The following is a 24,421-nucleotide window of genomic DNA, read 5'->3' as shown; positions in this document are numbered from 1 at the left end:
AAATAATCACTTATAAAATATCAATGAGTTCGAGTTAGTTTAATCATATCAGGTTCTGTATTAAATAAAACTGTGAGATTGTGATTGATATACAACAATTGTGTAAATGAGGAAACCGAGGGACCGCATTGTTTTGTGTTGAGGAATTAACAATACCTAAGAACTTAACATTTCTTAAAGGTAATTACTCGGAAAATACGTGTTTCAGGTACAACCCTAATATGTACCCTATATTGTATTGCCATCAAAACCAAAGGATACAAAGACACTTTGGCCAAGCTACCTTGTCTTACATATCCCTATGGCAGGCTACTAGAACTGAAGAGCAGGCCTCTTTTCCACTGTACAACCGAGCCGTGCCAGGGCCATACCCTGGGTTGTTGTTCCACTGCAGAGCCGAGCCGTGCTACTGACGTCACACGCAATGAAAGACAGTTGTTATTAATTATTGTTATTAATTAACTCAGTTTTCCAAAAGATGCGCAAACAAATGGTGTTCAAAAATTAATACACCAACGGTACAGCTGTATCTTGTATCGCTATATTCTGTAAATATATTTAGGAATTTCTTTATAATCCACAAATCTTACTGATTATATCGACTTAATAAAGTTCCATTAGTTCTGTTGAAGGGGAAAAAAGAAGATTTTAAAAATAGAATTTGCCAACGATAGCCCCTTTAAGAATAGTTGTTGTTTCTAGAGTTGTTTTTTGTTTTGGGTGCTTAAAAAAAGAAGCTGCACAAGTGCAACGAGAGCCGTAGTTGTATGTATGGTGCAGCTGTATTGTGTATGTATGGTGCAGCTGTATTGTGTATGTATGGTGCAGCTGTATTGTGTATGTATGGTGCAGCTGTATTGTGTTTTACAGTATTTTTGTAAATAAGTTTTTTTCTTTATATTAATATAATGAATGTCAAGGATGAGAAATTTTGTAGAATTTTGTGTTTTTGACTGTGTGAGTTAAGTGTACCTTACCCGCGGTTCATGTCCATTTGCTTCAAATCGTCAGAAATTCAGGCATAAACTTTCTAATTTCAGATGCATGACTCCAGAAAAACTAGAGCCTGCACTTCCTAAGCATCCCAAGGCTGTACTTTTCCCTCATCACACTCTCTGCATTACTTGTGATAGTCACCTACGTATGTTTGAGCTGCAAAATGTAGAACAATGTCTATCTTCTCAGTTTCAAACATAAGCTTAACAAAGTATGAATCACAAATATCACCATGTGGGGAAATTATATATTACTTAAAGAGGTTTACTGTAAATCAACATATGAAACACATATAGCTATTAGCTTGGATAACAGCCAAACTGAATTATTCATTTCAGGTTCAAATTACACTTCAGAAACGTAGTATATACCCGTGTATTGCAAATGTTTTGCTCCAGTGAAAATGTAAAAGACAAACAAAAAAATAAAACAAACCTGATCTAAAACAGTGGTATTTATGTCTCGTTTAAATCAATTCCAACCATGCCCTGAACTAAATGTGTTTTTTTTTTTGTGAACAAAAATAAAGCATCCCTGGAGTATATAGGGAATGGCATCTCTGAAGTAATACTTTGTAAATATCAACTAACACAGTTATGTGAAATCAATCTGTATTATTGATTTGGTAGTGGTTAAAACAATGTGTAAGTGATACACTAAACTACCAACTGTAAAACCAGCATTACAAATCGTTTTTTCTTTCTCTATACCCCAGAAACGTGTCACATGACCTCAACTTTAGGTATTTATTACATTGAAAATATGAAGTCAGTATCTCAAATGTTCCTTTAATCAACACTTCAAGTGAACTTGTAGGTTTCTTCTAATGGGTTGTGCAATAGTTCCTTTCACAATAAAATGAAGCTCCCTCTTTGGAGCAGAACAGAAATGATCACCTTCCTTGTTGCTGTGTCACTGTGCACTTCTATCACAAAACAGACCTGTTCTGTTTCCTTGGAAAGAAGCTAAGAAAGGAAGATTTACAGAAAACAAACTTTAACAGCCTAGTACTAGTGGGAGGAGACTGTGAACGCAATAGCAACTTCTAGGACTATAATATTATTCATATTGTTAAAAGCAGGACTAAATAAGACCACATTTTTGTACAATAGTTCAAATTAACATTACAGTTATTATAATGTAATGCTAACCTGTATATTTCCATTAAAAAAAGAAAAACAAACCTAACAAACACCTCTTTATAAAAGTAATGTGATTGGTGGCTTTTTCCATATATACCTTGTAATAATGTTAAACAGTTTATGGGCTAATTCATATATTTATTTTCTTAATAACATTAAGAAAATATACTCGAGAGGAGAGGGTCCGTTCTGCAGGAATGACAGCTATGCAACCCTGAGAGTGCAAGCGGTGCTTGTGAAGGCAATGCCCAGCCAAGGCCGTATGAAGCAGCACGAGTCGTTGTATGAATACCGGCTCATGAGTAGGTTAGTTAGGGGATAGTGATCTCATGTGATGTATAGCGAGGGTTCCGTAGTGTAGCCAGTTCCTGGAGCGGGACGCCTCATTTTAAGGCTAGCGCTCGCCCTCTGGGGCACTTTTTATTTGTAGTTTTTGTACTGCGTTTTATTTTGCCTTTTGTACAGCTTGCTGTATGTGTCCTCTGTGCGTTACCATGGCTGGTAACGTCACATGACCATCTTTACTTTCTTTTCTGTTTGTATTAATAAATCCTGCGCGCCTGTGCCGGCGTTTCAACTCCACCTCCCATGTCTCTCTGTATTGCTTGTCTTTGGCTGTGGAGAAAAATATAATTGGCTTTTATATCTTAAAACATCACTTCACATGACCATGAATAGATTCTTACATTACAGCATCAGCAGTTTAGCCATATACAATAATTTCAAATGAAAACATCCTTTATGGTTAAGATGCAAATACTGCGGTTTTGTGAGATGGAATTTCACATGACAAGTAGAACATCTTTAGGCTATAATTCCACAAGGGTAATTCTATGATAAAGTGACTGTGGCCATGACAAATAAAAGTTGCATTTATCAAAAACATATCTTTGTCTATTTTCACTAAAGGGTGTATATTTATGCATGCGGTATTATTTTTGTTGTGCCTTTACAGCCATTTAAAGTTACTGTTAAAAAAAGCAACATTTTCAGAAGTCTGACTTCCATATATTTTAGTTATCAGTGGTAGGATAAATGATATAGTTACACATTTGTAAATATGTCACATTTTGACTCTATGGGTATGTAATACCAAGTTACTAATATTATTATTTCTTGGAATAAAGTAACATGTTTTACAATGATTCAAAATAATGGTGTTTAAAAAAAAAACAGATGTCACAGGCGTAACATTTTCCTGGTAAAGTTTATATATATATTAGCTCAAAGAGCCAGCTGCCCAACGTTTCGATGTTGTACATATCTTTCTCAAGGGAGCCTGTGTTTGAATCAAAACATTGGAGGTATTTATAGGTTTTTGACAGCATGACAACTACTTGTTATTGTTTACATTCAAATCCATGATTTATTCTTACATGATGTAATGGTGTTCTATATATTATATATATATATTTGTATACTACATTATATATTTTTTTCAACTTTCAACTGAAAAGCTAACTTCTTAAAATCTATGTTATGGAATAAAAATGTTGACCCTTTCTTAATAGTAAGTGCCCAAATTAGCGTTATGGACATGACTGGTAGTAAGTTTGATGAGATTGGGGAAAAAATCACATGCCTTATCATGCACAAGCAAAATATGAATTGTAATCACTAAAGGGCACCATAGCACATTGCAAACATAACACCGATCCACAAAAAGGGAGACAAAACCGAACCAGGTTACAGACCAATAAGCCTGACTTCTATTATATGTAAACTTATGGAAACTATAATAAGATCCAAAATGGAAAGTTACCTATATGGTAACAGTATCCTGGGAGACAGTCAGCATGGTTTTAGGAAAGGGAGAACGTGTCTAACTAACCTGCTTGATTTTTTTGAGGATGCAACATCGACAATGGATAATTGAAAAGCATATGACATGGTTTATTTAGATTTCCAGAAAGCTTTTGACAAAGTCCTGCATAAAAGATTAATTCTCAAACTGAACGCAGTAGGGATTCAAGGAAATGCATGCACATGGATTAGGGAGTGGTTAACATCTAGAAAACAGAAAGTACTGATTAGAGGAGAAACCTCAAAATGGAGCGAGGTAACCAGTGGTGTACCACAGGGATCAGTATTAGGTCCTCTGCTATTCCTAATCTACATTAATGACTTAGATTCTGGTATAGTAAGCAAACTTGTTAAATTTACAGACGACACAACAATAGGAGGAGTGGCAAACACTGTTGCAGCAGCAAAGGTCATTCAAAATGATCTAGACAGCATTCAGAACTGGGCAGACACATGGCAAATGACATTTAATAGAGAAAAGTGTAAGGTACTGCATGCAGGCAATACAAATGTGCATTATAAATATCATATGGAAGATACTGAAATTGAAGAAGGAATCTATGAAAAAGACCTAGGAGTTTATGTTGACTCAGAAATGTCTTCATCTAGACAATGTGGGGAAGCTATAAAAAAGGCCAACAAGATGCTCAGATATATTGTGAAAAGTGTTGAATTTAAATCAAGGGAAGTAATGTTAAAACTTTATAATGCATTAGTAAGACCTCATCTAGAATATTATGTTCAGTTCTGGTCACCTCGTTACAAAAAGGATATTGCTGCTCTAGAAAGAGTGGAAAGAAGAGTGACCAGAATTATCCAGGGTTTAAAAGGCATGTCTTATACAGACAGGCTCAAAGAATTGAATCTGTTCAGTCTCGAATAAAGAAGACTATGCGGTGATCTGTTTCAAGCATTCAAAATTCTAAAGGGTATTGAACAATGTCGACCCAGGGGACTTTTTCGACCTGAAAAAAGAAACAAGGACCAGGGGTCACAAATAAAGATTAGATAAAGGGGAATTCAGAACAGAAAATAGAAGGCACTTTTTTACACAGAGAATTGTGAGGGTCTGGAACCAACTCCCCAATAATGTTGTTGAAGCTGACACCCTGGGATCCTTCAAGAAGCTGCTTGATGAGATTCTGGGATCAATAAGCTACTAACAACCAAACGAGCAAGATGGGCTGAATGGCCTCCTCTCGTTTGTAAACTTTCTTATGTTCTTATGTCATGAGACCATATAAATAGATCACAGTACCAAAAAAACGTGTTGCTCATTTTAATGGGTATTAAAGTGTTTTCTTTCATCTGCTGACCTTACATTTTTCTGTCCATGTTAACGCTCCTAAGTAAAATGTCCAGCACTGTGCAGTGCCGCTAGTTGAATTGACAATGTTAGTGGCAATGTGCTAAAACACGGGTATACTGCACGCAAGGTTTACGTTTAAATGTTTTTTTTAGTTTTTTTTTAAACAAGATTGTAATTAATTTTTTGATATATTAATTATGATTTTGGGGAGCTGCCAAGTCTTTCTTACAAAATTACATTACATGCTTTGGGTGCAGGTCTCACAAATCACAGACTTTTGAGAACATGTAAAGTGACCCAGCAATGCTTGTCCATTTCTGTCACATACGTATAATGTGAGTTTCTTTCGGCAACAACAACAACAAAAGCTGTGATACTTTCAACCATGGGATTTTAACAGGGCACAGTTTAAAAAGCACCTTATCTAAATAGTCTATAATGTTTCTTTAATTCATTAAAAGGACCCCTTGTGTATGACAACAAAGTTACATTTTGTGTGTGAATGTCACATCCATAACGCTGGAATTGCCTGTAAATCTTTCCAGTATTGTCATTAGCTATAGCCCTCAAAGTAGAACCTTAGAGTATCTTCAAATTCTTCCTTTTCTTATTATTGCTGCAATTACTTTTTTAAATGAAAGTCTATGACAAAGTGTTTCCATTTGAGCTCTGGAGCTGCTCTTCCGGTGCTGCTGTCAGACACCCATAGTGTAGGCTTCATATGAAGTGTCTTTATATTAGTAAGACATATGTATAATGAGAGCCCGCTCCTTCTCCACCCTTGCTTCGCAGTGGTGGAATGACCTTCCTACAGATGTCAGGACTGCCCAGTCCCTGACCACATTCCGGCGCCTCCTCAAGACTCACCTCTTCAAAGAGCACCTGTAGAACTCCTCTGTTTGTATCCTGGAACACTATCACCCTTCATGTAAATGTGCTTTATTTTGCTCTTATCTGCCCCCTATTTTACTGCATTTAATCCTGTACTTCAGAATACTGTAATCTGCCAAGTGTTTAACCTGTAGTACTTTGTATTTAATCACATCCTGATGTAACTATCACTATTTAATCATATCCTGATGTAACTATCACTATTATCTGCTGTATTATTGAATTGTGGTTTGTCACACTTGTACTTTGCTTGAACAAAAGTTATTGTATTTCTTGCTCTTATTGTATTACTTGTATTGTAACACTTGAAATGTATTTGCTTACGATTGTAAGTCGCCCTGGATAAGGGCATCTGCTAAGAAATAAATAATAATAATAATAATAATAATAATAATAATAATAATAATAATAATAATAATAATAATAGTCTTTGTATTGGTGAGCACAAACCAGTGTACTGTCGTCACAACAAAAGGATACAAAGTGGCAGATGACGAGATGGTGCAGGACTCTTACCTTATCTAGATTTATGATGAGACCGTCTGGATATTTTTCAACAAGGGATGCAACCACATGAGAAGCACTGGAAATTAACCAAAAGTATCAAAGTAATGAGTACTGTAACTCCTACAAAAATCTCCTATAAAGATGGCATCATGTTTTCTTTCATGTTTTCAGAATCCAGAAAAAAATCAACTAAAAGCTGAAATGTAGAACTCATCAAAACTTAGCTGAAATTAACTCCACTACACTGTGGCTGAAATATGCAGTTGTACATGAAAAGAAGAATACCTAATAACTCCAAAACACTGTATAAACAAGTAGAGTGAGTAAGAATGTATATTCACCACTTACAGTACCCGGAAAATATATACTATCCAAAACTATCTTTCATCTGTTTTTGGATCATTTATGTCAAGGCATCATTATTTAACTCTGATTTTGGATATTTTAGCTTGATGTACTCCTTGACCAACCCTGTTATTTTCTCATTCCAATATGGTAACCCAGGAAATGTTCAAATGTGTCTTGGATTTGCTGATTTGACATGGCCAGACCTATAGGTTAAAGAAAAAAGCCCCAACATACTTTACTACCCTCGATCAGGTTGTACATTGGTCATCAACACAGAACAATCATGAAACTTGAAATGAGGCCATAGCAGATTATTTTCTCACTCAGTAGTCCACTTCTTATAATATGACATCTTCTTTTGTTCTTGTAATATTTAGGACGCTATTACTAATCGTACTACTTGGTTGGAAGCTATTTTATATTACTATAACAATAAAATAAACACACAGTACTACATCATAATCTCCCCATGTATCTGGTGTTTAACTTATTATGTATTATCTCCTACTAGGGATATAGTCGGTGCCTGTAAGCAAACTACTTACACTTATGTCAACATTTAGTTCTAAACATACCTAGACACAAGAAACTACAGGTAATTGTTAGCAAGAGAATATGTGGCTATATAGCCTAGGGCGCTGTCTGTGTGTCACGGTCACATTTTAAAGTGCTATATCCATTTGTGATATTAAAAGCTGGATTGGACATTCTTCGCACAAACAACGAACTGCGTCGACAAATCAAACTGACTGTGCGTATATGGGTGATGTGTATGTGACAGTATTGTTAAACGCGTCTAAACCAGTACTTAACACTACAGACTACCTTTTGGAAAAGGTACATACTGACAGTGCTACCGGTACGGTGAGGCAGCCTACAGGTTTTCTTCTTAAAACTAAACTAGCAAACGTCCCACATATTAATCAATAACGTATTCATAAATGTATAAGTACATAAACCCTGCTCCACCGATCACGAGGATGTCTTTGCTAAATTCAAATAGTTCTTGCTTCAGGGAAAAAGAACTACAGCACCAGACACTTTCTTACACATCCACAACACAAATCCAATTACGGCATGTCGTAAATAGCTTTTTTTTTTAAAATATATATATTATTACTATTATTATTAACACTCGTACTTTTTAGCTATTGTTGTCTGCAATTGAAAATAACAATAGATATTGGATAAATTGCTTTGTTAGACTAAGATAACTTTTTTTTTTTTGGAAAGCGCTTACGGTATTTATTGTCAGTCCAAACCTTTTTTACGGCAATGCTGACACGTAGTAAGACCGCTGTGTTGGCTCTCTCATGTTGACAACGAACCGCAGCTGGAATAATCCCCGCCTCTTCTATTGTAATTGGCTATTTGTCCATTCAGGTAGAGGAAGGGGCAAGGGAATTAGAGAATCCTCACGTCAATCAAACACTGTGTAAAGGAAACGGGATGCATTGAAGTGTAGTAGGCAGGCTCCATTCATTGCAATAATTAATGTATAGCAATATTTTTATTGCAACTGTTTAAAAAAATGCATCTTCTATTCCTGCACATATTAGTTTGTATAAATCTAGTACCATCTGCAATCGGGAAAACCATAGCAGGAGTTTTCAGCAGCGTTGCAGCAAGAAATACAAGAGGACAGTACATTGGAAAATTTCTATATCACGGTACGTACAGTATTAGAAATACAAATACTGGTTTCATTAATGGAAAATAATCTCAGAAATTATACTTCATTATAACATGTAATAAATAAATACATAAAACGAGAAATGCTGAGATATGCTGGAAAATAAAATCTCTCCTTGAATATAACTCCTACGAATTGAAATCTGTCCGGCAATGTTTTTCTTGATGTCAGTACATGTTATTTGTATGGACATTGATTGAACATTACTATAGCAGGCTATGTAAGTTATCCTTAGTCTCTGTCATCTGGTGAAAGATAGTAGAATCGCCACCATTACTTGGAATTGATTAATCAATGTATATTTTATTTCTATTTGTTTATTTAATTGTTTGTTTGTTTGTTTGTTTGTTTTTTAAGTGTCTTCTAAAACCAGCTTTCGAGTTCAGTCAGGTGGATCTTATTTTCCAGATTTCTGATATTATTGAATTTGTAGCTGTTCAATAGTATTCAGTCATTCTCTAAGCAGTGCTTAGCCCTCTGACCAGACCAGAAAAAATTTTGTGTACAGTTTGCGCATTAAAAACACGAGCACGTGTTTGGAAAGCTTCCGTTGCAGAACAGGGATGATATGATTCAAACGAGTGTAAGACTCATTAGTCATGCCTCAACTTTAGAAGTGTACCTAATGCCCATATCATAGTAAAACTGGCTTTAAACTGCTGTGCAATTGAAGTCTTATTGACGTTCCGCTAACACTTTACATCAAATGTATATATATAGTAGTTACTTAGTAAATACATGTACAGTGTTATTATCCATAGTTACAGTGTACTTCATGTGTACATCTTTTTGAAGGATATAACCCTAACCCTAAACCTTTTCTGATAGAAATGTGTGATTACATGTATTGTGCAAAAATATTTACAAGTACATTGTACATATTAAGTACATTGTAACTGTGCATAATCATATTTTAATAATGTGCACGTACACGTGTATTTACTAAGTAACTAGTCTGTAAATAAATGCAAGAAATGCCATGCTGTGGAGCAGCCCTGCCCTTTAAGTAATTTGTGGGGGAATGTAAGTTTGGCAGGGATGGGGTTAAATCTATCCCTGCTAGCAATCACAGGTGTGGCCATTCCCCAATTAGGTAATTGGTGCTAATTGGGGAGTGGCCACATGTATATAAGAAAGGAGACATGCTTTGTCTCCTGAGTTTTTGATCAGGGCAGGGCAGGGCAGGGCAGGGCAGGGCAGGGCAGGGCAGGGCAGGGCAGGGCAGGGCAGGGCAGGGCAGGGCAGGGCAGGGCAAGGCAAGGCAAGGCAAGGCAAGGCAAGGCAGGGCAGGGCAATGCCCAGCTTGACAAAAGGTTTTTGTGTGCATTTGTGTAAACGTTTTGTTTTGGCCCTTGTACCTGTTTATTTGTGCCTGTATTTTGTTTAATAAATGTGCGCAACAGTGCTTCATGCAGTCTCTGAGTCTCTCTTCCTGTCGGCAACAGCTTGGGCAGGGACGCTATCCTGTCACACATGCATAAGGACTTATCGGGAGACCTATGTGAACCCTGATGTGGAAATTACTATGATCTTTATCCACAGTATGTACCCAGGGAGCAGTGGCGTAGCCACGGCCCACCCAGTTTGCACACAGGCCCACCTAAATCTGCGCCTATGCGAGCCAAATTTAAGTACGTTTATAAACAAATAATAATAATTAACGTCAACTGTGCGCCCCGAAGGCGGGTGTTTACGTTTAGATAAAAATAGGCTATTCTATGTAAATGATGCAGGCTTTAGCCAATCAAATCAAAGTAGTATTTGATGCATTATTTGGGTCTGATCTTCCTCTCACACAACGAATCATGTGCAAGCCATGTTGGATTGACAGCTTGCGAGGCAGTTGATGCGGATCTGTTGAAAGTCTTTTGAAAAGTTCCAGACATCTATTTTAATGTGTATTTTCAAAGTAAGTTAGTAGTAGTGCGGCGGTCAACATGGCAAAACAAATCTGCACACACTTAAGAGTTTAGTTTAGTAGAAGGGCTTGAGTGAACAGGATTAAGACAACTGGCCGAATGCTGACAAATAGCTTCAAATTGCTGTCCTTTGAAGAGATATGTGCGATTTTTTGGAGTGTCATGACTATATAACTGCAAGCCCCGACGCTTTATCCTGTGTAAGGTGGAGCAGAGACGAGACGATACTAACTAGGCAATGGTAAGTAATGGACTGACTTTCATTGTATTTAATAATTGCTTATGTAATACTGTGTTCTCGCTGGTTTGGCGAAGCTGCCTGTTTGACTTTTTAAAGTGCATTCACTGCAGATATATGTAAGTACATTTATTTTTTGTCTGCTTCAAACATTTAAAATGGTTTACATGGGAAATACAGTGGTTGGGAGTGTTCCGTCTATAGACAGTTTTCCGACTTAAAAATGTTTTGGGAACCGTGAAAAATGAGTGTGTGTTTGGAATGTGTACTGTAGCATTTGCGAATCGAGAGCTGATTTCGTAAGCAAAAAATATAAGTTGCTTTCAGCTTCTTTCAATTTACCGTGAAAAAATAGGCATTTATTTTCCTTACAGTATTTCACACTGTGAATTCATGCATTTATCAGCACCGTGCATTTGGTTACTATGGCAACAGGGTCAACTTCATTATTGGTGATTGAGTCATACTACAATGACCTAGCGAGTCAGCACCATTTATGATGTTACAATTTATGCATATCTATGATGGAACAGGTCTTCACATTACCTTAACAGCTAAAGAGATCATTTGCTTTTATAAAAATAATTCTAACAAGGGTCTTAAATTCATTGTAAATCTTGCCAAGTTTCATACACAAATGTAAGTTTTCATATTCTATTCCCAAATGCAGTCTTCTTAGAATAATTTAAATAGTATTTAGATTCTTTTAAAACAAACAAAAAACTGAAAGTCTGATTACAATAAAATATTATAATAAGATTTTTAATTTACACCCCTAGGTTTTTTTGTTGATTTATTTTTTCTTCTTTTGTAGTATTACTGTTTCTTATATATATATATATATATATATCTCAACATGATATATATATACAAGCTAAATTATAACACAATTATATATATATATATATATATATATATATATATATATATATATATATATATATAATTGTGTTATAATTTAGCTTGTAACTTTGTCTCTATCTTCCTGTAATTGTGTATATACAGTGTGTATATATATATATATATATATATATATATATATATATATATATATATATATTTATATTAGCTCAAAGAGCCAGCTGCCCAATGTTTCGATATATTGTACATATCTTTCTCAAGGGAGCCTGTATTTGAATCAAATATATATATATATATATATATATATATATATATATATATAATGTTTTCTTGAATAAAAAAAAATGATACAATTTATTAATAATTTGAAGGTATCTGTGATTGTAAAACTTTATAATTATTTCTACATAGTATTAGAAATGTAAAGAAATACAAAAACTTGGGTTTTGTCATTTCAAGGTTTGCTGTTAACTTTTCTCCCATGTATAAGATTTATTTTGAAGGCAGAAAAATATGGAAATTGCACGTTCCTTTTCATTAGCTTGTCAACATAATTTTAAAAGGTTGACAAAACTTGAACATGTTGCTCAATGTGTCACTCAAGGTTGTTTTAAAAAATCAATTTTTGTCTGCCAGTTATGTTTTTTCTTTGTTTAGCTGTACCTGAATTAGAAACTGAAATCAGTAATGCTTATGTATTCTTCCATATTATATTAACCTTGCAGACATGTCATGACAAATCATCCTAGATGGCCATGGTCACCCTATAGTCCATTAATCTTGTTACAGTAGTTGTTCCTAATTTTTTGTCCAACCCCTATTACAAACAAACAACCTTGGTATTTGAATATTAACTTGTGTATCAGATTCTATGTACTGTCTTATACAGTAGACATCTCATTGTTCATAAAAAAAAAAGATGTGTACAGTAGCACAGTCAAACCACGTACAATTTCAATGCAAGTTATTATTGAGGGGAACCAGTTAAATAGTATGACAATCTTTATTTATTTTTATCTCCAGGGAAGAATGCATTATTACACTGCAGACTTGAAGACATCCAAGCAGCTGTTGAGAAGGAAGCCACACTGATCCTCTTCCGTGAGCATACATGGCTAAACCTACATGAATCCGAAAATCTCAGCTGTTTAGAACATCTTTCAAAAGCTGAGCTGACAAGTATGAATTTACTTTATATACAAGATTTTAGCAGTCAAGTAAAAGTTTCTTATGTCCAAGCCATAACAGTTGTACAAGGGAAGTTAAGATCATGTTGAGATACACTCCTCAGTAGAACTCGGCTAAAGGGAGTTCTTCTGTATCTCTATTGTTAGAATATGTCATAATTCAATCGTAATGCACATGCTTTTTGTAATACATGTGGACATTTATAAGAATTCACAAGTATTTGTTATTCTTAAAAGGCTGTTTAAGCAACATAAATGCAAAATGAAATAAATGAAACCCAAAACGGAATAGAACTCTGCAAAACTGAATTAAATAGTATTATCAATCTCTATTATTAAAAATATATATATTCAAGAGGTTCTTTACTGTAAAAAAAAGTGTATCAACTATTGTAAAGAAACCTTTGTACAGACGGGGAAGGGGTCTCTTATATGTGCCTTCCTGTAACTGGTTTTTACCGTGTTTTTTTTCTAATTTCATTGCTTTGTTATAAGCATTTTGCCAGCTCATCCACGCAGTTTATTGTTAACATTAATTTGCTTGTACCTTTTGATTCTGAAATGAGCTGTTGAACACTGGATCAGTGTAATTCAAGTGTTGTTAATTTTTTAGCTGCTAATTGCACCAGAATAGAATATGCAGCAGTGTTGTCTTCTTTTGTTTCTGAAACAATAATCCACAGTCTCGTCAAGAGCCCTTTCCCCCGACCACACAGGAAAAGGCGTTGTTCAATAGACTGGAACTGAGAATGAAAGGGGAGCGTCAGATAAAGAGAAAGCCTTTCAGTCTTTGATGTACAAGAAATAAAAAAGCTCCCTTTTAATAGCATTTCAAAGGCGTGTTATTGATCAAGGTGATGCTTAATTTGTGAAATGATCTACTTATTACCATGTTGATGGCAAAATTCATCACTTTGCTAAATAACATAATGAATATGCCTTACGCTGCATTGTGTTGGGTGCTGGGTGTGTAATGTTTTTTAAAGCACACCCACTAAAGCTCTTTAGGAAACATGACAACTGTGATAAAGGCTCTTGCAATAAGGGCTATTTTTTGCTTTTGCCCGAAATTAACAATACTTTGCAGACATGTGGTGACCTTTATACTATGAAGGAAAATAACATGTGGTAACTCACCATGTTACCCTGTCCAAGATAGCAGACAGCCTAGCCTGGATGATATGGTCTGACCATTATAACCAGTAGGTGGATTTCGTAACCATCTTGATGTTGCTGGTTATCTGTGTCCCATCTAGCTTCATCTCAACAACCAGATGACACACACTGTGCTGTCCCTGCGGGACTATGCAGCTGGTTGTTGTACCTCTGAAGCTCAGTAACTAAAATAACAGAAGAAATCTTTGAGATCCCCACATCAATACAAGTGGAAAATGTGAGCGAACCTGCCTGTGTCAACACACCCTTCAGCGCCTGGTGGCACATTTGCACTTTTGTATTTTGTTTTAGGTGTGTTCATATTGCGGCCCCAACTCACTTCTTTGCCCATATCTGTCCCAATACATGTCTGCTCTTGTGGCACACTTTAACAGTGGACCCCCTTTGTGTACATTACAAAATGGCAACACGTGGGCTCCATGGTAAATGGGATGCACAGCAGTCATTGGATTGATGTACAGATTGCAGACGACAGTTCAATATTTATTGCAATATCAAAAAGATTTCAATTTTTTCTCTTTCCATTTCTTTTCTTTTTTTTTTTTTTTTGTCCGAAAGTTGCTTTGAACCAAGAAGAGAACAACCAGACAATACCTGAGCTCCATTTCCCTCAGACATGGTATGTTAGTTATGTGGACCAGCATACCTGTGAAGAAGGTGATATCATTGCTTCAGATGCAATTCAATTTGAGATCATGATGTTCAACCCTGATGCGGCAGGGAATCCACTGGATCACTTTAGTGCAGAAGAAACTGGTATGGAAATTAAATTCAGTATCAGTTTGTTGAAAGCTGAAGGAAACAGTTGGCATGTCTTGTAGAATTTTGTAACTGACTATTTTTATGCCATTTCAAACACTACTTACTATATACAGTACTTATATAAATGTTTAAATCCATGCAGCATTAACACCTTAACATGCCATTTCACATATACAGTACCTTTTTATATGGAAGATCAGAACAAGAATTGAGAAAGGGGAAAAAACAAATGGAACGTTTTATGTAATAGAATTGTTATGTATGTTTGGAGTAAGTCTCATTGATATGTTCTTTTTTTTTACCTTAGTAATGTAACTTACAGAAATGTCTATTTTCTTTTTACAGGCTTACAAGGCTTCTATTTTCTGCTCTTATTGGCCTACTTTGTAGCTACCTGTATATATGCTCAACCACTATGGCAGACTATGCAAAAAGGTGGCCCAATGCACACAGTTTTAAAAGTTTTGTCTACTGCATTGCTGCTGCAGGCCGGTGCAGCATTATTTAATTACATCCACTTGTCAAGGTAGAGTATTTCCTGTTTAGCAGTGTGCAGACAAAACCCAAGCAACCTGGCATGCTAGAATGTTGAATGAATTTGACAGATACAGAATACAAATAAACATGTTCAGAATTGGCCTGAATCACAGAGCATTTATGTTTCTCCTCCAGTGTGTCTGTTTCAATGTTATATTAAGTGCTAGTTGTGTCTTAATATTTTGACAAAATATGGTTATTCACTAAGGCATTGTTCTGCCTTAAAATTAACTTTTACATTTTTTAATGCACATATTTAAGACAAACTGGGCATCGCCTTTAAAAATCAAGGTAAATGGGCCCAACTTTGAGGGAAAAGCATGTTAGGAAATGAAAACTGTTCATATATTCAATTAAGACATCATTGATAAGGAATACTTTTTTTTATTATTATTACTAATGTACTTGTCTATATAATCCTGGCACTTTTGTAATAATATAGTTTATCATTTTTTTTACAGATATGCAAAGGATGGTATTGGGATTCCTATTATGGGTAGTTTTGCCGAATGTAAGTTAAATGTATTTTTATTTGCCCAAAGTCTGCTTGGAAGAGAATGCACTATAAGGGAGTTTGTAGGAAAGCTTTCAGTGGACGAGGGGGGCATGATATGCCATAACTACAATACTACTGTTTAAATGGAAATTGGAACACACATAATACAGTCCCTGTATGATATATTAAAATACATACATTACATATTTGTAATTTACACAATATAAGGTTAATGTATATGCAAAAAAGAAAAGGTTAAATGGATGCACAACAGGCATCTTATAATGCATTTGAAGGTCTTCTAGACAATAAGAGCTTTGCGATGTTAGCAACAAAAACCAGAGATGTGCATTTCTGAATTTATTTCAACTTAAAAATAAATACATTGCAAGTTACATAAGTAAAAAGAAAGTCATCTACATATTTACAGGAAGCTTAATAATGCTTTAAACTAAATATGAAATAGAATCAGCAAAACATGTTGTTGTGAAAAACTGCCCCTGATGTTCTGCCCCCTCTTTTCTACTCCTAGTTTTTGACATGGTTTCCCAGATTCAGATGCTGTACATGCTGCTGAGCTTATGCATGGGCTGGACTCTGGGTAAAAATCGCAAATCCCAGAGCAAGCCCCTGCAGTGGGACTCCACTCCAACATCTACAGGAATTGCTTTGGCAGCTGTAATCACTCAGGTAAAGCTGCTAGGATGTAACATATGCCAGTCCATACCACACATAGACATTTGAATGCTAACATGATGCAGTGTTCGCGTTAGGCCGCACCATTGCGCCTATTCCCCCCTGAAATAAAAAATGTCCCGCTGAAATTCTCTTAACGCGCCCGTGTGTCCCCCTTCCCAGACCAGACGCAATACCAACACGCGGTAAATTAATGCATTTTGGATTACCATGAAATGTCTGACGACAGGCTAATCTTTTTTACTTGTTTGTTTACACTTGCGTTTTCATAATTAAACTCCCGTGTTTTTATTCTCCAGTTCGGTAGAATGCGCTCACACACCCTCCCTGGTTACAGTCAGTTTCACAGTACAGTCTGGGTGACAACATCAGGCTTGTTAACATCGTGGCCGGCGCAAATAGTATTCCTGTTAAACCCCACCATTACTTCTGGAAGAATAAATAATCAGCTTCGGCATTGACTTTTGAAATGCAGGCTACTATATTTGTGCTTAAAAATACTGTTTGCAGTAGATTTGCGAAACGAAAACCGCATCACTGACTAAAAAAAAAAGTAGCCTACGGTAATATATACAGTGTATGTGATTATACATCTTGCACTGAGAAAACACCACTGGAATCGGAATAAAGGAAATTATTATGTAAATACAGTTCACGTGCAGTCACGGTTTTGGTAAGTAGCATTTTCAAAACCATATTATTATGTGCAGTATTAAAAAAAAGTTAAAAAATATAGCAAATCCACAAAACGAAACCAAATATATTGTATATTTTTAGTGTTCTGTGTAACACGGGCCATCGTTTAACCTTGAAAAAAATTAAATCCAGTACCTGAAGCAGATATACGGGTTTATCATATCAACAACACCAACGTGTGTTGTAAAAATAAAGCAACAATTATTTTGAAAACTGTCCAAAATATTTACTTGGGGGCTAAGAATGAAAAATGTAAACAAAAAAAGTTATTTTTATATGGAAATTGTCAAAATAAAGGGGAAGCTGGAAGGTAAGAATTTACCAGTCAGGACAATGGGATTTAAATACGACTACTATTAAACTGTACAGTAATGTGGTTTCTTCTAGCAGTTTTCAAACTGGGGTACACGAGAAAAATTCTGAAATGGCAGACAACACATTTGATTTAGTACCACTTGCCAATGTATTATTGCAAACTTTTATCATGTAATCAGCGTAATCGCTAACACCAGACTGCTGTGCTGTAACAGCGTTCAGTGCACACACGACAAATTTACATATCAAATATGTACGTTTTAAATAAGCCCTGTTGTTTAAATGTCATATAAACAGTTGGTCTGTCTGGGATAAAAAAAAAATACGTATTTTAAAAAACTAAAAGTCTAGTCTTTAACTCATTTTATTTCCTGTGTGCGTTCGTGCCTGCAAATCGATATTTATTTTTTTCAATGACCTGATTAAAGTTTATTGTAACTTAAGTATTACATTTCAAAATACAGAATGTATGGCCAATCAGAAACCAAAGTATTGCGGTCCAGTATTGCCATGCGTTACGTCTGGTGTGAGAGTTAAGAGTTTTTAGTTTTCAATCCAGTGAAAAAATATGGATTGTTGGCTCAGTACTAGAACATTACTAGCAAAGGGCGATCAAGATGAAATACCGTTAGAGATTAAAAACGCCAAAAAATGTCTTGCGACTGAAGCTCTCTCCAATTTCCCTGCCATTATCAGTGATTTGTGTGGTAACAAGCAGGGACATCCATCACATACTAGGTAAGCGTTTTATTATTGTTTTTTAATTAGCATCAGTACTATACGTTTTAATCACCGAGAATTTAAAAATGCCAATAATATGTTTTTGTAATGAGGTCAGCTGTAGAGATGCGTGGAAAGTGAACTTTTCTTTGCCTTTTCTGTAATTTTATTATCAATAAAAATACATGATTGCCATTTGCTATCATGGAATAGTCCAATGTTATTTCCGAGTGATTTGAGGCTAGCACGGAGGCTTCGTTGATTTTAATTAATTAATATTTACAATAAAATGATGTTTCCAACAACTAGAAATCTGTCTGAGGGCCTATTTTTAGCCAAACGTAAATATAATATATATTTTTTCTTTTATAATACTGTAACCTTTATAATTGTATCCATCACACACTGCAAGGCTTGTGCGTTTTGTTGTATCATGTTATTGTAGACCTTTTTTCTGTTTTCATTTTATGACTATCTCAGTGGACTACATTTTTTGGAAAGGGGTACGCAGCTTAAAAAGATTGCAAACCCCTGTTCTAATGTGATTTGGTACAATTAATATCCTCTACTCAGTGATACACCAGCATCACTGTGACACATTTCCCAATATTGTCCCGTAAAGGGACAGTGAGTATTGTAGACACCTTGGTTGTATCTACAGCTTTAGAGTTTTATTTTTTATTCAGAAACAAAAGGTCAGTAAACTGCTGGCATATTTAAAAACAAACAAAAATAAGAAATGGTGGTTGGGTCTGAATCAAACATATTGACCCCCTCACTGAAGAAAATGGCCCCCTAAAATTTTGAGAGGGGGCCACATTGAGCCTCAGTCTGTAAGTCCTGGAGCAAACACTGATCATAATGTATTGTTTAATTCTTAATTTTGTAAATACAGGAAAATACAGGACAGATTATTAATTTTACTGCCAGATGGATACATTTAAATATATATGGGTGCAGTGTCCGTTTTAATTCCAGACTGTAATCAACATGATACATTTGTATATCCCTTTTCAATCTCTCAGGCAAATGAGATGGTAAACATTTGGTTGCTGAAACTGCTAAGTAATCCTATCCTTTCCACACACAGTTAGCTGCATCCAGGTATTTTGCATCTTATTTGGATGATGATTTCAACAGGCATGGACAGGGGTATGTTTGTACTAGGAACTGGCTGTAGAAGTATTCAAGACTTTCAAAGGTGTAGCATTTTTATGCATTCAGTTTCAGGATTGCTTTGTCTGATCCACGAGTATCTGTCATCAGAGTGAAATCAGGCAGAACCAAAAGGTTGATGCAGTTCCCTAGAAATACTACCATTGACCAAGAATTTGATTTGCAATTAAATTCATATGGTGGCTACTGTACTTTAAAGGATTGAATACATGTGATTGAAAGTAATGTAAAAGTATCCCCTTTTTTATTTGCAGGGTATTCTATTACTTTGGGAGCAGTTTGAAGATACCGATCACCACGGTTACCATGCTCACCGCAGTATGGCAGGATTGCTGCTAATTGGTTTAAGGGTGAGCCTCTCCATGTTGTTGGCTTCTAGCCTTTACAGAATCATCAATGTTGAGAGAAGTGTACTTAAGAGGGACTTCTACTTAAGCTTTGCAAAGGTATGTTTTATTATATTACCACTGCTATTACTGCTACAGCTTTTTGTTGTTGTATGAGACAGATACAAGACACATAGGAATATATTGCTTTACAGAGATAAAAAAAAACCTTTTGGTATTTTAGTTAGCGTCGCTGTAATAATGTCAATACAATTTGGGCCACCATATTTAAGAGTGGAATTGTGAATGCACATTACATTAATGACACACTGCTGCTGTACTGTATGGAGGGTTACCATATGACTTCATGTACACTAGGACAGTTTTACCTGTCTCAGGACCTTTCACAGCAGAACTACACTAACCAGAATGCATTAGGGGCGTGAGTTGAAAAGCCTTTCCCAAACCGCTCTAGTGTACATGAAGTCATGTGGTAACCCCAGTTGGATGTAAAACTGCATGATATTGAAATACAAGAAGGACCACATGATGGCAAAGTTGTCCACACAATGTAACTTGCTTGGTTCAGTGTGCAGACCAGATTTGTTGTTTTCATTTCAGCATACAAAGTAGTGTCTTTAAAGATTTCTAACAATAAAAACAAAACTAAATTTAGCAGAATCATTGAACTTATTTGTGTATTTTATAGGTTTGATGTTTTCCTTACTTTACTACTGTTAGTGTTTCGGTAGTATACACATGTTCACATTGATGTGCTGTTCTGAAGAGATAAAGTTATTTTTTGAGTCCTTGCTAATCATTCAGATGGATTGTTTCCATCCACTTGTTGATCTTGTTAAACACTGTTCATGCGGTACATCATTTTAATATTTTTTTTGAGAATTATTACAGTAACATTTTTTTTTTCACCTGGCACTGTATGCTGTTTTTTTATATTATTGTTTATATATTTCCAATTTATTAAAGCACATGGCACATGTCCTCATTATTTATTTAAAATTAATCTAGAACTGTATTTTACCTTTTATAGTACACAATATATGTAAAGCAGGCAGTCTCAATATGAGAAATAAACATGTATAAAACTGCCATATAAAAGGGCTGTACTCTGTATTTAATTGTACCTTGAGTTGATAAAAACATTAATAATAACAATGACAGCTCTGTATTAGTTTAGAGTTTGTTCTGGACCTTGCCCTTGTTATAGATCATTTTATCTTGTTTAACCTTTAAGCTACTATGCTAGTTGTAATAAAGATAATGTACCGGTGTGTGTGTGTGTGTATATAAACACCAGTGCATTATACTCAGACTCCAGGTAATATAGTATAGCAACAGGAGGCCACATCTAAAAGATGCTTTGCAAATGAATGTGTATTTTATCTTTGGACGTGTTTTAGTGATTTTAAGGGTTTCAAGTACATGTTTTCCTAAATGACTTTGAATGAATCACACAGATGAATTGGATAAGAGGTTATTTGCACACGACGGAGTACATCTGATCAATAATACCTCAATATTTATAAAACAATAGGGATTATTGGTTTGTTTATATTTGTGGCCCATGATGTAAATACGAGGGGTGTGCAGATACTATGAATTCCCTTTGACATGTTTTAAGTTGACAGGTATTCATTAAAACAGAACATGTTAAAAACATGCTTTACCCATAATTTGCAATCTACACATAACTAAGTACTAATCTGTAACAACATGTCTTCTGGTAGTGCGATTGAATAGAATTATCCTTATCTATTAAAACCACTAATATTTGCTCTGAAAGGGAATTCCTTGGAAAACTTGAGCATCTGCACACCACAAGTAAATACAGTATAGATCACACATTGATTCTAGAAGCAAGCCACAGCTCCTTTGCTAAATCGTATTGGCTAACTCTTTTGCAATATAAAAACAGGTGCTGCATCACAATGCAATATTTAGGGGAAAAAAAAAAGTACTGACTATTTAATACAGCAAATACAAAGAGAGATGCATGCGCATTATGTCTTTGTTGTAATTGTACTGACATCTCTGAATGGCTTGTTTCATGTTTTAGGGTTGCTTTTTGTGGTTCTTGTGCCACCCAACAGTTGTGGCTCTTTCTGTTGTGTTCAATGAGTACCAGAGGGAAAAGGTAGGGTTAACATTATGATGTGCTATAAAAATGTTGAATTGTAAAAGGGGACCAAAACTTACGCCAAACATCAGGATTCAAAGTAAACTTTTTGTCTTTTTACATTTTTTTAAAAATTTTAATTGCAATAACCACTGCAAATTGTGTTTGTTTATGATGTTAAAAAAATATTTTATGTAAAAAAATTTTTTAAAAAAAAGTTAGAAAAATTGTGCTTCTTCCTTGAGAAATGTTGGATTGTATACTGAGTATTGCAGTATTGTTTGGTAATATGCTTTTCGTTTTTCTGTTTACAGATCATTACCATTGCTGTTATCCTTTGCCAATCTATATCTGTGGTAGTACTATACAGACTCTTTCTTTCTCGCAGTCTCTACTGGGAGGTTTCATCACTGTCATCTGTTACGCTGCCACTAACCATGTCCAGCGGGCACAAAAGTCGATATTACTCATAACAGTAAACAACAAGTGTTGAACATGCAACAGTGACCAATAGCTTATAGAGAGGAGCACTCCATTCACGTAGCCGTGTTAATTGAGGTTGGTGACCACTGCTTTTGCACAATGTGAAAGTGGAAACAGACCATGTGGTCAACTGAGCTTGTAATACCAGATCAGCTTCAAAAACCAAATGCACACAAAATCTTTTTTTTTTTTTTTTTTTTTAAATCAAGGATCGCTCGGAGTCCCTAGTTATGGACTGGTATAGAACACAATTCTATACGTTGTAATTCATTTCATAAGATCATAGTTTTACTGACCTTAAATATTCCACATGTTCAAAGGTGTCTATCAAATACACAGTGGGGTCCAAAAAGATATTATAATATTTTAATTTAAATGTTTTCTTTCTGTGTAAATTTAAGTTTAAAGTATTATTTGCCTATATTATTAGATATCCTACCTTACACAATGCTGTTAAACACTTAATTCCTTGAAGCACCCCTCTTAGCCATTATGACAGCCAGACAAATGTTCAGTAAATTACATGGTTGTAGCACTCACTACACTGGCTCATAGAAATGATATTATTATTATTATTATTATTATTATTATTATTATTATTATTATTATTTAATTCTTAGCAGACGCCCTTATCCAGGGCGACTTACAATTGTTACAAGATATCACATTATACATTATTTCACATTATACAGATATCACATTATACATTATTTCACATATACAGTGCCTTGCGAAAGTATTCGGCCCCCTTGAACTTTGCGACCTTTTGCCACATTTCAGGCTTCAAACATAAAGATATGAAACTGTAATTTTTTGTGAAGAATCAACAACAAGTGGGACACAATCATGAAGTGGAACGAAATTTATTGGATATTTCAAACTTTTTTAACAAATAAAAAACTGAAAAATTGGGCGTGCAAAATTATTCAGCCCCCTTAAGTTAATACTTTGTAGCGCCACCTTTTGCTGCGATTACAGCTGTAAGTCGCTTGGGGTATGTCTCTATCAGTTTTGCACATCGAGAGACTGAAATTTTTGCCCATTCCTCCTTGCAAAACAGCTCGAGCTCAGTGAGGTTGGATGGAGAGCATTTGTGAACAGCAGTTTTCAGTTCTTTCCACAGATTCTCGATTGGATTCAGGTCTGGACTTTGACTTGGCCATTCTAACACCTGGATATGTTTATTTGTGAACCATTCCATTGTAGATTTTGCTTTATGTTTTGGATCATTGTCTTGTTGGAAGACAAATCTCCGTCCCAGTCTCAGGTCTTTTGCAGACTCCATCAGGTTTTCTTCCAGAATGGTCCTGTATTTGGCTCCATCCATCTTCCCATCAATTTTAACCATCTTCCCTGTCCCTGCTGAAGAAAAGCAGGCCCAAACCATGATGCTGCCACCACCATGTTTGACAGTGGGGATGGTGTGTTCAGGGTGATGAGCTGTGTTGCTTTTACGCCAAACATAACGTTTTGCATTGTTGCCAAAAAGTTCGATTTTGGTTTCATCTGACCAGAGCACCTTCTTCCACATGTTTGGTGTGTCTCCCAGGTGGCTTGTGGCAAACTGTAAACGACACTTTTTATGGATATCTTTAAGAAATGGCTTTCTTCTTGCCACTCTTCCATAAAGGCCAGATTTGTGCAGTATACGACTGATTGTTGTCCTATGGACAGAGTCTCCCACCTCAGCTGTAGATCTCTGCAGTTCATCCAGAGTGATCATGGGCCTCTTGGCTGCATCTCTGATCAGTCTTCTCCTTGTATGAGCTGAAAGTTTAGAGGGACGGCCAGGTCTTGGTAGATTTGCAGTGGTCTGATACTCCTTCCATTTCAATATTATCGCTTGCACAGTGCTCCTTGGGATGTTTAAAGCTTGGGAAATCTTTTTGTATCCAAATCCGGCTTTAAACTTCTCCACAACAGTATCTCGGACCTGCCTGGTGTGTTCCTTGTTCTTCATGATGCTCTCTGCGCTTTAAACGGACCTCTGAGACTATCACAGTGCAG

General features: G+C 35.6%; 1 protein-coding gene and 1 long non-coding RNA gene across 2 annotated transcripts; one reads left to right on the top strand and one right to left on the bottom strand.

Moving 5' to 3' along the window:
* On the bottom strand, window positions 1–8,335 carry LOC131737801 (uncharacterized). The gene is made up of 3 exons (XR_009329421.1): window positions 8,237–8,335; window positions 6,658–6,724; window positions 1–2,753 (listed from the first exon to the last, which is right to left on the bottom strand). It is a non-coding gene; the product is annotated as an uncharacterized LOC131737801 (long non-coding RNA).
* LOC117406975 (integral membrane protein GPR180-like) lies at window positions 8,335–23,199 on the top strand. Its single transcript, XM_034011471.2, has 9 exons — window positions 8,335–8,666; window positions 12,731–12,886; window positions 14,629–14,826; window positions 15,178–15,358; window positions 15,831–15,880; window positions 16,398–16,555; window positions 19,723–19,914; window positions 21,872–21,949; window positions 22,246–23,199. Exons 1-9 carry the CDS (start codon window positions 8,528–8,530, stop codon window positions 22,402–22,404), a joined length of 1,311 nt encoding a protein of 436 aa, XP_033867362.2. The 5' UTR covers window positions 8,335–8,527; the 3' UTR covers window positions 22,405–23,199.
* The last annotated feature ends 1,222 nt before the right edge of the window (window positions 23,200–24,421 follow it).

Source organism: Acipenser ruthenus, chromosome 8, assembly GCF_902713425.1.
Source record: "Acipenser ruthenus chromosome 8, fAciRut3.2 maternal haplotype, whole genome shotgun sequence".
Classification (NCBI taxonomy): Eukaryota; Metazoa; Chordata; class Actinopteri; order Acipenseriformes; family Acipenseridae; genus Acipenser; species Acipenser ruthenus.
This window is presented reverse-complemented; position numbering and strand designations above follow the sequence as displayed.